This window comes from Oncorhynchus tshawytscha, unplaced genomic scaffold (assembly GCF_018296145.1).
Source record: "Oncorhynchus tshawytscha isolate Ot180627B unplaced genomic scaffold, Otsh_v2.0 Un_contig_1538_pilon_pilon, whole genome shotgun sequence".
Taxonomy (NCBI): Eukaryota; Metazoa; Chordata; class Actinopteri; order Salmoniformes; family Salmonidae; genus Oncorhynchus; species Oncorhynchus tshawytscha.
The window spans coordinates 182,273-197,120 of NW_024609660.1; the positions used below are offsets into that span (position 1 = coordinate 182,273).

Sequence of the window (14,848 nt, forward strand, 5' to 3'; positions counted from 1 at the left end):
ATTTTACGTGATGCTCCTGGTGAATATTGACGATCTTACTCTCCTTTCACATTTGCAGGCTACACGAGTGACTATGAAAGCACTGCAGTCTACACTTCCTGTTGACTGTGTGGGGGGGGATAAAGGCATGTCGGGAGCTGTCATTTCAGACACAGGGGTGTTAATATGTTGCTACAGTTCACTGAAAGAGAAGAGAAATTGACTGAACTGAACACACCACACAAAATCAAATCTGATTGGTGACATCCACATTATTTAGCAGCTGTTATTGCGGGTGTAGCGACATGCTCTTCTCCCAGGCACACAGCAAAATGCACAAACGACAACAGCACTGCTACATGGTATTTCATCAAAGCAACTCGGAAAAGAAAAGAAAAATGCCATTTTGGGCCCCGTGCAAATAATCCCTTCAACTGATTAGCAGGGAGAGAGAGTACACAGGAGAATACTTCTCAATACAGACGTGAGAAACAGTCACTGGTTTCCAGAAAACAAGAGTCCATAGAGAATGGGCTTCATCACTGCTGCTGGTAATGAAGGTGCAGAAGTACAGCTGTGTGTGGGGTACTACTCGTTGAGCTGACAGAGCAGGGCTGAGGCCTTGGTGATCCAGTAGTCACTAGGCAGGCTGGACGGCAGCATCACCGTCACCACAAAGTTAGTAGAGTGGCCTGAGGGAGAGAACACACAGGTCTGTCACTATCTGGACATGATGCAGAGGACCAGAGGAGACACAGGTCTGTCACTATCTGGACATGATGCAGAGAACACACAGGTCTGTCACTATCTGGACATGATGCAGAGGACCAGAGAACACACAGGTCTGTCACTATCTGGACATGATGCAGAGGACCAGAGAACACAGGTCTGTCACTATCTGGACATGATGCAGAGGACCAGAGAACACACAGGTCTGTCACTATCTGGACATGATGCAGAGGACCAGAGAACACACAGGTCTGGCACCTACTACCATACCCCGTTCAAAAGCACCTAAATCTTTAGTCTTGCCCATTGAGACAATTGAGACATGGATTGTGTATGTGTGATATTCAGAGGGTGAATGGAAGACAACAGATTGAAGTGCCTGAATGGGGTATGGTAGTAGGTGTCAGGCTCACTGGTTTGCGTCAAGAACTGCAACGCTGCTGGGTTTTTCACACTCAACAGTTTCCCTTGTGTATCAAGAATGGTCCACCACCCAACGGACATCCAGCCAACTTGACACAACTGTGGGAAGCATTGGAGTCAACTTAGGCCAGCTTCCCTGTGGAACGCTTTCAACACCTTGTAGAGTCCATGTCCCTGACGAATTGAGGCTGTTCTGAGGGCAAAAGGGGGTGAAACTGAATTTTAGGTAGGTGTCCTTACCTGTAGTAGACAAAGTCCCAGCCCGAGCTGAGGTCTTGTACAGCGGAGCCTGGTAGAGAGACGGATCAGGGTCATAGTTCTGCTGGGGTTCGAAGTGCACCACGGGAAGCATGGCGTTCATCACCCGTGGCAACGCATCCTCGATCACCATGTCGACGTCGTCCCAGCGACTGGCGTCCATGAACATCCCGTGCACCAGCACGCCGTCGTTGATGGTGGGTAGCTATGGAGACAGAGTGGTACTGTAGTTACCATAATGTCATATTATGATACATTATGATTAGAGGCCTGGGTTTTGGACAATCATGTCACATGACCTGGTGTTGAACTTTTAGTTAAAGCTTCATCGTCCAGCACCATCTTCAGACAGTTGTTTTCATTTTAAGTCTAATTCTCATTTCTGGACAAGGCTTTAAATAAAGGTTCAAATCTAGGTCATGTGACATGGTAGTCCAGAACACAGGGTCCTAATAATGGTCCAGATACGGTTCTAAAACCTCTCCAGGAACCTGACATGGTAGTCCAGAACACAGGGTCCTAATAATGGTCCAGATACGGTTCTAAAACCTCTCCAGGAACCTGACATGGTAGTCCAGAACACAGGGTCCTAATAATGATCCAGATACGGTTCTAAAACCTCTCCAGGAACCTGACATGGTAGTCCAGAACACAGGGTCCTAATAATGATCCAGATACCTCTCCAGGAACCTGACTAGTTGACTAATTCACTGATGACCTCTAAACATCCCACAGAGGTCAACGTGTGTTGGAGTCATTTCTATCAGCGAGTAGCTTAGCTCCTTCATGTTCTTACAGAGTCAGACTTTGCTTTGGAGGCAGGATGCAGTAAACTCCTTACTGCCCTCAGGGCAACCAGTCTAAATATGTCCCTCTCCCCTCCTTGTAGCTACCTCAGAGTCCATGTCCAACTCGCCCCCGGCCGGTAGGGTCTTCAGCGCCTCGCTCACGGCCCCCTGGTCTAGGTAGACTGGCAACACGTTGAAACGGAAGTTGAGCTCGTCGATGGGGAGGTTATAGGTCCTGGCGTGGTTCTGTAGCGCCCCTACAGGAGAGGAGGGGGAACAGCACAACAGCGCTTCAACATCTCAGTAACTGGACTGTAACCTAGTTTGGTGCACTACTTTGGACTGATCCCAGGCCTGTTCAACAATAACAGGATTTATAAATATACAGATTTATAAATATATCAGTGGTCACCAACCGGTCCATCTCCCAACATTCTGTAAATAACCCAACAACATACTATATCAGTGGTCACCAACCGGTCCATCTCCCAGGCATCTCTAGTCCATCGCCAAACATTTCTGTAAATAACCCAACAACATACTATATCAGTGGTCACCAACCGGTCCATCTCCCAGGCATCTCTAGTCCATCGCCAAACATTTCTGTAAATAACCCAACAACATACTATATCAGTGGTCACCAACCGGTCCATCTCCCAGGCATCTCTAGTCCATCGCCAAACATTTCTGTAAATAACCCAACAACATACTATATCAGTGGTCACCAACCGGTCCATCTCCCAGGCATCTCTAGTCCATCGCCAAACATTTCTGTAAAAAACCCAACAACATACTATATCAGTGGTCACCAACCGGTCCATCTCCCAGGCATCTCTAGTCCATCGCCAAACATTTCTGTAAATAACCCCACGATAAAGCCTTGTGTTCCTAGTTTTTCTTTCAGTCTCTGTTGGTGGTGGGTGCAGCCAATTCAGCTGCCCTGCGCTCCAGGTATGTGACTGAAGGTACAAACTCTGCCGTCCCGGTGGGCCTGGAGAGGAAATCAAGTGCACTATGCCACCGCTATGTCAGATGCTCAGATGACCATGTTTGCAGTAACGTAGCAGGCATAAAAGAAAGCTACGGCAAAGTTGATACTGTGAGATTTCAAAACATTTAAAACCCTGACTAGAGAGAGACTGTCAACGGATACAGCAAAGATATCAGAACATTTAAAACCCTGACTAGAGAGAGACTGTCAACGAATACAGCAAAGATATCAGAACATTTAAAACCCTGACTAGAGAGAGACTGTCAACGAATACAGCAAAGATATCAGAACATTTAAAACCCTGACTAGAGAGAGACTCAACGAATACAGCAAAGATATCAGAACATTTAAAACCCTGACTAGAGAGAGACTCAACGAATACAGCAAAGATATCAGAACATTTAAAACCCTGACTAGAGAGAGACTCAACGAATACAGCAAAGATATCAGAACATTTAAAACCCTGACTAGAGAGAGACTCAACGAATACAGCAAAGATATCAGAACATTTAAAACCCTGACTAGAGAGAGACTGTCAACGAATACAGCAAAGATATCAGAACATTTAAAACCCTGACTAGAGAGAGACTGTCAACGAATACAGCAAAGATATCAGAACATTTAAAACCCTGACTAGAGAGAGACTGTCAACGAATACAGCAAAGATATCAGAACATTTAAAACCCTGACTAGAGAGAGACTGTCAACGAATACAGCAAAGATATCAGAACATTTAAAACCCTGACTAGAGAGAGACTGTCAACGGATACAGCAAAGATATCAGAACATTTAAAACCCTGACTAGAGAGAGACTCAACGAATACAGCAAAGAGCTGCTGTTTATATGAGTGAGTTCATGTTAAGGTCTTACTCAGCCCTGTCAACACTTTGTATCCAACACTTTTTCTTAAGCCATAAAATGTGTGTTCTTCCTATTTCCCCTCAGCGCTACAACAAGCAGCGCAGCAGTAATGAATGAGGAGGAAAGTGTATCGGTAGGCTTGGTTTGTTATTATTTGGGTCTTTTTTAATATCCAGGAACATTTCACTTTCTCTGTTCATAGGACTAACAACATGAATTTGTGCATGAAGCAGAAATACTACGACTCGAGTTTGGCCTTCAGCTGGAAGACGGTGTCCCTTTATGGTCGGGGTCAGTGGAGGAAAGGGAGAGCGGAGGGATGTTGAGAGACGGACCCTCAGTCTGCTGCTCTCTCCCTCCGCTGAGACTGACCATCAGATGCAGGCACCATCAGCCCAGTAAAATAAACAGCTAATTATTTAAATGTATGCTCACTCAGCTGTGCCTCACAAGTAATACAACAATGGATCTATTACCAGTGTGATCATATAGCCTACATCAAATTCTGAAATATATATATTTTTTTTAAATGTCCCGAACAGCAATGCATTGGCAGGTAAATTCAAGCAAAGCCAGTATGTGGTGATAATGTATTGGGCCTGTAGCTTACTGCACAAACCTCATTGCTACAGAACTGTTTTTAATTGGTTCATGTTTCTTACATTGTTTAAGTCATGGTAATAAAAAATCAGAGCGGTAGATCTCGGCATGTATTTTTGATTCAAAGTGATCTTGACTCAGAAAAGGTTGGTGACCACGGTACTATATGAAGTAGACTACAATGTTGAAGAGAACAGAATTTTGACTAGAGTACAGCATATTGAATAGACTACATCATATTGAATGAAGAACAGAATATTGAATATTATTTTGCTACATAATATTGAATAGAGAACAGAATATTGAATATTATTTTGCTACATAATATTGAATAGAGAGCAGCATATTGAATATTTAATAGACTACATAATATTGACTAGAGTACAGCATATTGAATATTTAATAGAGTACAGCATATTGAATATTTAATACTACATAATATTGACTAGAGAACAGAACACAGTGGAGACAGTGTGTACTGACCAGTGATATTTAATACTACATAATATTGACTAGAGAACAGAACACAGAGGAGACGGTGTGTACTGACCAGTGATATTTAATACTACATAATATTGACTAGAGAACAGAACACAGAGGAGACAGTGTGTACTGACCAGTGATATTTAATACTACATAATATTGACTAGAGAACAGAACACAGAGGAGACAGTGTGTACTGACCAGTGATATTTAATACTACATAATATTGACTAGAGAACAGAACACAGAGGAGACGGTGTGTACTGACCAGTGATATTTAATACTACATAATATTGACTAGAGAACAGAACACAGAGGAGACAGTGTGTACTGACCAGTGATATTTAATACTACATAATATTGACTAGAGAACAGAACACAGAGGAGACGGTGTGTACTGACCAGTGAGGAAGCCCTGAGGGAAGAATAGTCCAGAGATCCAGAAGGATTTGGGCTGACCCCGCGTGATCCAGTTCTACACAAACACACAGACAGAGAGGAAGTTGGTTTCCCTGCATGAACACACACGCACGCACGCACGCACACACACACACACACACACACACACACACACACACACACACACACACACACACACACACACACACACACACACACACACACACACACACACACACACACACACACACACACACACACACACACACACACACACACACACACACACGAAGCAGAGGGTGATTTTGTTTGGTTTATGTTAATCTCAGTTTCCAGAACCTAATTGGAAGGCTGTCACCAGAGACTGGGGTTATGTTCATCTGTCTGTGTGTAGACGTTTAGGGATTGCGTAACACACAGTAAGACCAGTCTCCCGGAACAGACGGTTCAGTCTGGGGCGATGGGGCGAGTGCACAGAGAGAACGAGAGATGGACAGAGAGCAGAGAGAGAGGGATTATTATCTAGTTCACTGGCTTTGGCAATGTTAACATATGTTTCACATGATAATAGAAAATGTAAATTGATAGAGGAGAGGGAAGACTGGAGATAGAGACAAACAAAGAGAGAGAAGACTAGGGAGAGAGAGGGAGAAAAAAGAGAGAAGACTAGGGAGAAAGAGGGAGAAAAAAGAGAGAGAAGACGAGGGAGAAAGAGGGAGAAAAAAGAGAGAAGACTAGGGAGAGGGAAAGAGAGAAAGAGAGAAGACTAGGGAGAGAGAGGGAGAAAAAAGAGAAGACTAGGGAGAAAAAAGAGAGAAGACTAGGGAGAGGGAAAGATAGAAGACTAGGGAGAGGGAAAGAGAGAAGACTAGGGAGAGGGAAAGAGAGAAGACTAGGGAGAGGGAAAGAGAGAAAGAGAGAGAAGACTAGGGAGAAAAGAGAGACAAGACTAGGGAGAGGGAAAGAGAGAAAGAGAGAGAGAAGACTAGGGAGAGAGAGGGAGAAAAAAGAGAGAAGACTAGGGAGAGGGAGAGAGAAAGAGAGAGAAGACTAGGGAGAGAGAGGGAGAAAAAAGAGAGAAGACGAGGGAGAAAAAAGAGAGAAGACTAGGGAGACAGAGGGAGAGAAAGAGAGAAGACTAGGGAGAGGGAAAGAGAGAAAGAGAGAAGACTAGAGAGAGGGAAAGAGAGAAAGAGAGAAGACTAGGGAGAGAGAAAGAGAGAAGACTGGGGAGAGGGAAAGAGAGAAAGAGAGAAGACTAGGGAGAGGGAAAGAGAGAAAGAGAGAAGACTAGGGAGAGGGAAAGAGAGAAGACTAGGGAGAGGGAAAGAGAGAAAAGAGAGAAGACTAGGGAGAGGGAAAGAGAGAAAGAGAGAAGACTAGGGAGAGGGAAAGAGAGAAAGAGAGAAGACTAGGGAGAGGGAAAGAGAGAAAGAGAAGACTAGGGAGAGGGAAAGAGAGAAAGAGAGAAGACTAGGGAGAGGGAAAGAGAGAAAGAGAGAAGACTAGGGAGAGGAAAAGAGAGAAGACTAGGGAGAGAGAAAGAGAGAAGACTAGGGAGACAGAGGGAGAAAAAAGAGAGAAGACTAGGGAGAGGGAAAGAGAGAAAGAGAGAAGACTAGGGAGAAAGAGGGAGAACAAAGAGAGAAGACTAGGGAGAGGGAAAGAGAGAAAGAGAGAAGACTAGGGAGACAGAGGGAGAAAAAAGAGAGAAGACTAGGGAGAGGGAAAGAGAGAAAGAGAGAAGACTAGGGAGAGGGAAAGAGGGAGAAGAAAGAGAGAAGACTAGGGAGAGGGAAAGAGAGAAGACTAGGGAGAGGGAAAGAGAGAAGACTAGGGAGAGGGAAAGAGAGAAAGAGAGAAGAGAAGGGAGAGGGAAAGAGAGAAAGAGAGAAGACTAGGTAGAGGGAAAGAGAGAAAGAGAGAAGACTTGGGAGAGGGAAAGAGAGAAAGAGAGAAGACTAGGGAGAGGAAGAAAGAGGGAAAGAGAGAAAGAGAGAAGACTTGGGAGAGGGAAAGAGAGAAAGAGAGAAGACTAGGGAGAGGGAAAAGAGAAAGAGAGAAGACTAGGAGAGGGAAAGAGAGAAAGAAGAGAGAAGACTAGGGAGAGGGAAAGAGAGAAAGAAGAGAGAAGACTAGGGAGAGGGAAAGAGAGAAAGAAGAGAGAAGACTAGGGAGAGGGAAAGAGAGAAAGAAGAGAGAAGACTAGGGAGAGGGAAAGAGAGAAAGAGAGAAGACTAGGAGAGGGAAAGAGAGAAAGAGAGAAGACTAGGAGAGGGAAAGAGAGAAAGAGAGAAGACTAGGGAGAGGGAAAGAGAGAAAGAGAGAAGACTAGGGAGAGAGAAAGAGAGAAGACTAGGGACAGAGAAAGAGAGACTAGGGAGAGAGAAAGAGAGAAGACTAGGGAGAGAGAAAGAGAGAAGACTAGGGAGAGAGAAAGAGAGAAAGAGAGAAGACTAGGGAGAGGGAAAGAGAGAAAGAGAGAAGACTAGGGAGAGGGAAAGAGAGAAAGAGAGAAGACTAGGGAGAGGGAAAGAGAGAAAGAGAGAAGACTAGGGAGAGGGAAAGAGAGAAAGAGAGAAGACTAGGGAGAGGGAAAGAGAGAAAGAGAGAAGACTAGGGAGAGGGAAAGAGAGAAAGAGAGAAGACTAGGGAGAGGGAAAGAGAGAAGACTAGGGAGAGAGAAAGAGAGAAGACTAGGGAGAGGGAAAGAGAGAAAGAGAGAAGACTAGGGAGAGGGAAAGAGAGAAAGATAGAAGACTAGGAGAGAGAAAGAGAGAAGACTAGGGAGAGAGAAAGAAGAAAGAGAGAAGACTAGGGAGAGGGAAAGAGAGAAAGAGAGAAGACTAGGGAGAGGGAAAGAGAGAAAGAGTGAAGACTAGGGAGAGGGAAAGAGAGAAAGAGAGAAGACTAGGGAGAGAGAAAGAGAAAGAGAGAAGACTAGGGAGAGGGAAAGAGAGAAAGAGAGAAGACTAGGGAGAGGGAAAGAGAGAAAGAGAGAAGACTAGGGAGAGGGAAAGAGAGAAAGAGAGAAGGCTAGGGAGAGGGAAAGAGAGAAGACTAGGGAGAGGGAAAGAGAGAAGACTAGGGAGAGGGAAAGAGAGAAAGAGAGAAGACTAGGGAGAGGGAAAGAGAGAAAGAGAGAAGACTAGGGAGAGGAAAAGAGAGAAAGATAGAAGACTAGGGAGAGAGAAAGAGAGAAGACTAGGGAGAGAGAAAGAGAGAAAGAGAGAAGACTAGGGAGAGAGAAAGAGAGAAAGAGAGAAGACTAGGGAAAGAGAGAAAGAGAGAAGACTTGGGAGAGGGAAAGAGAGAAAGAGAGAAGACTAGGGAGAGGGAAAGAGAGAAAGAGAGAAGACTTGGGAGAGGGAAAGAGAGAAAGAGAGAAGACTAGGGAGAGGGAAAGAGAGAAAGAGAGAAGACTTGGGAGAGGGAAAGAGAGAAAGAGAGAAGACTAGGGAGGGAAAGAGAGAAGACTAGGGAGAGGGAAAGAGAAAAGACTAGGGAGAGGGAAAGAGAGAAGACTAGGAGAGAAAAAGAGAGAAGACTAGGGAGAGGGAAAGAGAGAAGACTAGGGAGAGGGAAAGAGAGAAAGAGAGAAGACTAGGGAGAGGGAAAGAGAGAAAGAGAGAAGACTAGGGAGAGAGAAAGAGAAGACTAGGGAGAGGGAAAGAGCGAAAGAGAGAAGACTAGGGAGAGGGAAAGAGAGAAAGAGAGAAGACTAGGGAGAGGGAAAGAGAGAAAGAGAGAGAGATAGAGATGGGTAAATACAGAGCAAGGGCACAGAAGAATAGAACGTGGGAGTAAGAGACGAGAAAGAAAGAAGTCAGTCTGAAGTGGATGGCGTGCTGCTAATGTTTAAACATGATTCTCTCATCACATCATCCCATCTCACTACCCCTGATAATGACTCTCTGTGTGTGTGTGCGTGTGTGTGTGTGTGTGTGTGTGTGCGTGTGTGTTTCTCTGCCTGGGCGGAGTTCCTGTAAGAGAAAATCCACATTCGTCTGAGTGTGATATGGTGGCATGATCACAGACATGTTAACAACAAGAGCACGCAAACATAGATGTTCTGTTTCCACTATATCATACCACATTGCCTACATATGTAAGAGTCTCCCATCTGATGTAATGACAACACACACACACACAAGTCTTCCCATCTGATGTAATGACAACACACACACACACAAGTCTTCCCATCTGATGTAATGACAACACACACACACACAAGTCTTCCCATCTGATGTAATGACAACACACAAACACACAAGTCTTCCCATCTGATGTAATGACAACACACACAAGTCTTCCCATCTGATGTAATGACAACACACACACACATGTCTTCCCATCTAATGTAATGACAACACACAAACACACAAGTCTTCCCATCTGATGTAATGACAACACACACACACGTCTTCCCATCTGATGTAATGACAACACACACAAGTCTTCCCATCTGATGTAATGACAACACACACACACAAGTCTTCCCATCTGATGTAATGACAACACACAAGTCTTCCCATCTGATGTATTGACAACATCCACACACGTCTGAGAGAAGTAAATATAGTGTTTCACTGTGTCGTAGTACATCGATACACATGTACACAAATAGTGGTTTGGCTCAGGACTTAAAGAGAGGTTCATTGACCCAACTGTACAGCAACACGTGTCTATGAGAGAGAGATGTCTCTGTCACCTCGATGAAGCAGGTCCTGAGGGCCAGGTCCTTAACCCAGCTGGCCAGGGGTTTGAGGGAGGGGTAGGCTGAGGTGCTCCAGTGGTTTGGAACCTGGTTGTTGAGGAAACTGGTGTAGATCCTCTCCATCTCCTCTGACATCACTACCAGCCCTGCTATAGCCTTCTGGAGGGTACACAGAGACACCTAGGGAGGGAGGGAGGGAGGGAGGGAGGGAGGGAGGGAGGGGGAGGGAGGGAGGGAGGGAGGGAGGGAGGGAGGGAGGGGAGGCTGAATATGAGGAGAAGTGTTTGTGGGTGTTTATCTGAGACATCCACAAGAGAACATCATAAACCCAGAGACACCTGGGGAGGGAGGGAGGGAGGGGAGGCTGAATATGAGGAGAAGTGTTTGTGGGTGTTTATCTGAGCCATCCACAAGAGAACATCATAAACCCAGAGGTCACCACTGCAGTAACGGTTTGCCAACAACGTGGCTGCAGCATCTGTCATTATAAACACATACAGATTCTTCTGAAAGTATTCAAACACATTCCCTTTTTCCACATTTTGTTACGTTACAGCCTTATTCTAAAATGGATCAAATTATATTGTTCCCTCATCAATCTACACACAATATCACATAATGACAAAGCAAAAACAGTTTTTTAGAAATGTTTGCAAAAAATTATATAAAAAATGAAATATTACATTTACATAAGTATTCAACCTTTGCGATGAAACTCAAAATTGAGCTCCGGTGCATCCTGTTTCCTGTTTCCATGGATCATCCTTGAGATCAGTGAAGGCTGCTGAGGGGAGAACGGATCATAATAATGTCTGGTACGGATCAAATGGAATGGCATCACACATGGATGTATTTGTGTATTTGATACCATTCCATTTATTCTGTTCCAGTCATTACAACGAGCCCATCCTCCCAAATTAAGGTGCCACCAACCTCCTGTACTTGAGATCTATATAAGGTACCAACAGTTGACAGTGCATGTGAGAGCAAAAACCAAGCCATGAGGTCAAAGAAATTGTCTGTAGAGCCCCGAGACAGGATTGTGTGGAGGCACAGATCTGGGGAAGGGTACAAAACAACTGTCTGCAGCATTGAAGATCCCCAAGAACAGTGTCTTCCATCATTTTATAATGGAAAAAGTTTGGAACACCAAGACTCTACCTAGAGCTGACTGCCTGGCCAAACTGAGCAATCAGGGAGAAGGGCCTTGTTCAGGGAGTTGACCAAGAACCTGATGGTCACTCTGACAGAGCTCTAGAGTTCCTTTGTGAAGATGGGAGAACCTTCCAGATGGACAATCATCTCTGCAGCACTCCACCAATCAGGCCTTATAGTAGAGTGGCAAGTGGAAGTGGAAGCCACTCCTCAGTAAAAAGGCACATGACAGCCTACTTGGAGTTTGCCAAGAGGCACCTAAAGAACTCTCAGACCATGAGAAACAAGATTCTCTGGTCTGATGAAACCAAGAGTGAACTCTTTGTCCTGAATGCCAAACGTCACGTCTGGAGGAAACCTGTCACCATCCCTACGGTGAACCATGGTGGCAGCAGCATCATGCTGTGGAGATGTTTTTCAGCGGCAGGGATTGGGAGAATAGTCAGGATCGAGGGAAAGATGAACGGAGCAAAATACAGAGAGATCCTTGATGAAAACCTGCTCCAGAGCGCTGAGGACTAGTTCACCTTCCAACAGGACAACAACCCTAAGCAAACAGACAAAGACAATGCAGGAGTGGCTTCGGGACAAGTCTCTGAATGTCCTTGAGTGGCCCAGCCAGAGCCCAGACTTGAACCCAATCTAACATCTCTGGAGAGATCTGAAAATAGCTGTGCAGCGACGCTCCCCATCCAACCTGACAGAGCTTGAGAGGATCTGCAGAGAAGAATGGGAGAAACTCCCCAAAAACAGGTGTGCCAAGCTTGTAGCGACATACCCAGGAAGACTGGAGGCTGTAATCACTGCCAAAGGTGCTTCAACAAAGTACTGAGTAAAGGGTCTGAATACCTATGTAAATGTGACGTGTATTTGTAAAAAAAAAAATAATAATTAAAAGCCAACATTTTAGAACTTTTTGTTGCTTTGTCTTTATGGGCTTTTATATTGTGTGTAGATTGATGAGACAAAACTACATGTAATACATTTTAGAATACGGCTGTAACAAAATGTGGAAAAAGTCAAGGGGTGAATAGATTCCGAATGCACTGTATGTCCCTCCACTATGCCTCTGGGGACTTTCCATTGAAACCTAGGGGCAGCAGCTGGAACCATGGACCGATACAGCGGTCCTAACATTTCATCAAGGACCTTTTCAACTGGGACCCCTGACCTCTAATGCCTGACCCCTGACTCACCCTGAGGACCCGCAGCAGGTTGTTAAAGCGGTCTACTTCCTGTCCGAGGACGGTGGTGAGGGAGTTGAGGCGTCCGTTGGCATCACGAATAAACAGAGCCTCTGCTGCCTCATCCATATCCAGACACTCTGAGGAGACAGACCGAGACAGACAGTCAGACAGACAGAGAGACAGACAGTCATACACAGACAGACCGATATAGAGACAGGCAGACAGACAGACAGACCGACAGAGAGACAGATCAGACAGACAGTCAGACAGAGAGACAGACACAGAGAGACAGAGAGACAGACAGACATACACAGACAGACCGATATAGAGACAGGCAGACAGACAGACAGACCGACACAGAGACAGGCAGACAGATCAGACAGAGAGACAGATCAGACAGACACAGACAGACAGAGAGACAGACACAAACAGAGAGACAGTCAGAAAGAGAGACAGACAGACAGACACAGACAGACCGTCATAGAGACAGTCAGAAAGAGAGACAGACACAGACCGACAGAGAGACAGTTAGACAGACACAGAAAGACCGACATAGAGACAGTCCGAAAGAGAGACAGACACAGACAGACAGACAGACAGACAGACAGACAGACAGACAGACAGACAGACAGACAGACAGACAGACAGACAGACAGACAGACAGACAGACAGACAGACAGACATACAGACAGACAGTCAGACAGACAGACAGAGACAGACACAGACATACCGACAAAGAGACAGACAGATCAGACAGACACAGACAGACAGACAGACAGACAGACAGACAGACAGACAGACAGACAGACAGACAGACAGACAGACAGACAGACAGACAGAGAGACAGAGAGACAGACAGAGAGACAGACAGACAGACAGACAGACAGACAGACAGACAGACAGACAGACAGACAGACAGACAGACAGACAGACAGACATAGAGACAATCAGAAAGAGAGACAGACACATACAGACCGACATAGAGACAGACAAACAGACAGACAGAGACAGACAGATCAGACAGACACAGACAGACCGACATAGAGACAGTCAGAAAGAGAGACAGACACAGACAGACAGACAGAGAGACACAGAGAGACAGTCAGAAAGAGAGACAGACACAGACAGACAGACAGAGAGACACAGAGAGACAGTCAGAAAGAGAGACAGACAGACAGACAGGCAGAAAGAGAGACAGACACAGACACAGACAGACCGACAGAGAGACAGGCAGAAAGAGAGACAGACACAGACAGACAGACCGACAGAGAGACAGGCAGACAGATCAGACAGTGACTTCAACCACACTATAATGAGTTTAGAGAGACTAACTTTAATTTCAAACCAAAGCGAACATCAAACCGTAAAAGCACCAGAATAAATCAAACCTGAGACATGTGTGTGTGTGTGTGTGTGTGTGTGTGTGTGTGTGTTTACGTGCATCTCTCTCTCACCTGGGATCTTGGCGAGGATGGAGTCGGCCAGCTCATGGACGATCTCGTCGTTGCTCTTGCCCCCGCTGCGGGCTGAGGAGCGAGGCTGTACCTCCAGGATGGTGTTGATCAGGGTCATAGTCTCCAGACGCTGTACAGACAGACAAGACCTCACCGTTTTAGGGATGACAAGTAACCCACGGGACACAGACTATATACGCCTACAGTATGTATCCATGTTGTCAGCATCAAATGTAATGTTCTCCTCTTAACTGGCTAAATACATGTTTTGTATTGGTGATGTGACCTCTTATTTTCAGACAGTACATGAACAAAATCTGTCGAAACAAATTTGAATTAGGTACTGTATAGTTAATTGTCCCCAAGGCAGTATTAGCCCACTGAGCTAAAGGTGAGAATATATAAGCAGAGTGAAGTGTCTAACCTGGAAGGCGAGGTTGGCGTTCTCGTGCATACCAAAGATCTCAGGGTCGTCTATGAGAGGAAGGTTCTCTATGTACCTGTTATAGTCACTCAGTCTGTCTGCCTCGGGGGCAAAGTAGATACCTGACACACACAGACAGAATACCAACAGTTAGATCTCACTGAACACACACAGACAGAATACCAACAGTTAGATCTCACTGAACACACACAGACAGAATACCAACAGTTAGATCTCACTGAACACACACAGACAGAATACCAACAGTTAGATCTCACTGAACACACACAGACAGAATACCAACAGTTAGATCTCACTGAACACACACAGACACACAACAGTTAGATCTCACTGAACACACACAGACAGAATACCAACAGTTAGATCTCACTGAACACA

At 45.3% G+C, this 14,848-nt stretch overlaps 1 protein-coding gene across 1 annotated transcript in view; it reads right to left on the minus strand.

Moving 5' to 3' along the window:
• Positions 1–231: 231 nt before the first annotated feature.
• The window catches only part of LOC112241284 (dynein axonemal heavy chain 6-like), a gene marked incomplete at its 5' end in the record, with an annotated part of 106,484 nt that continues 91,867 nt past the window's right edge, over positions 232–14,848 (minus strand). The window contains 8 exon segments of the mRNA XM_042316679.1: positions 232–671; positions 1,372–1,594; positions 2,283–2,434; positions 5,516–5,588; positions 10,224–10,409; positions 12,581–12,708; positions 14,026–14,155; positions 14,450–14,571. Coding sequence (XP_042172613.1) covers positions 568–671; positions 1,372–1,594; positions 2,283–2,434; positions 5,516–5,588; positions 10,224–10,409; positions 12,581–12,708; positions 14,026–14,155; positions 14,450–14,571 — 1,118 coding nt within the window.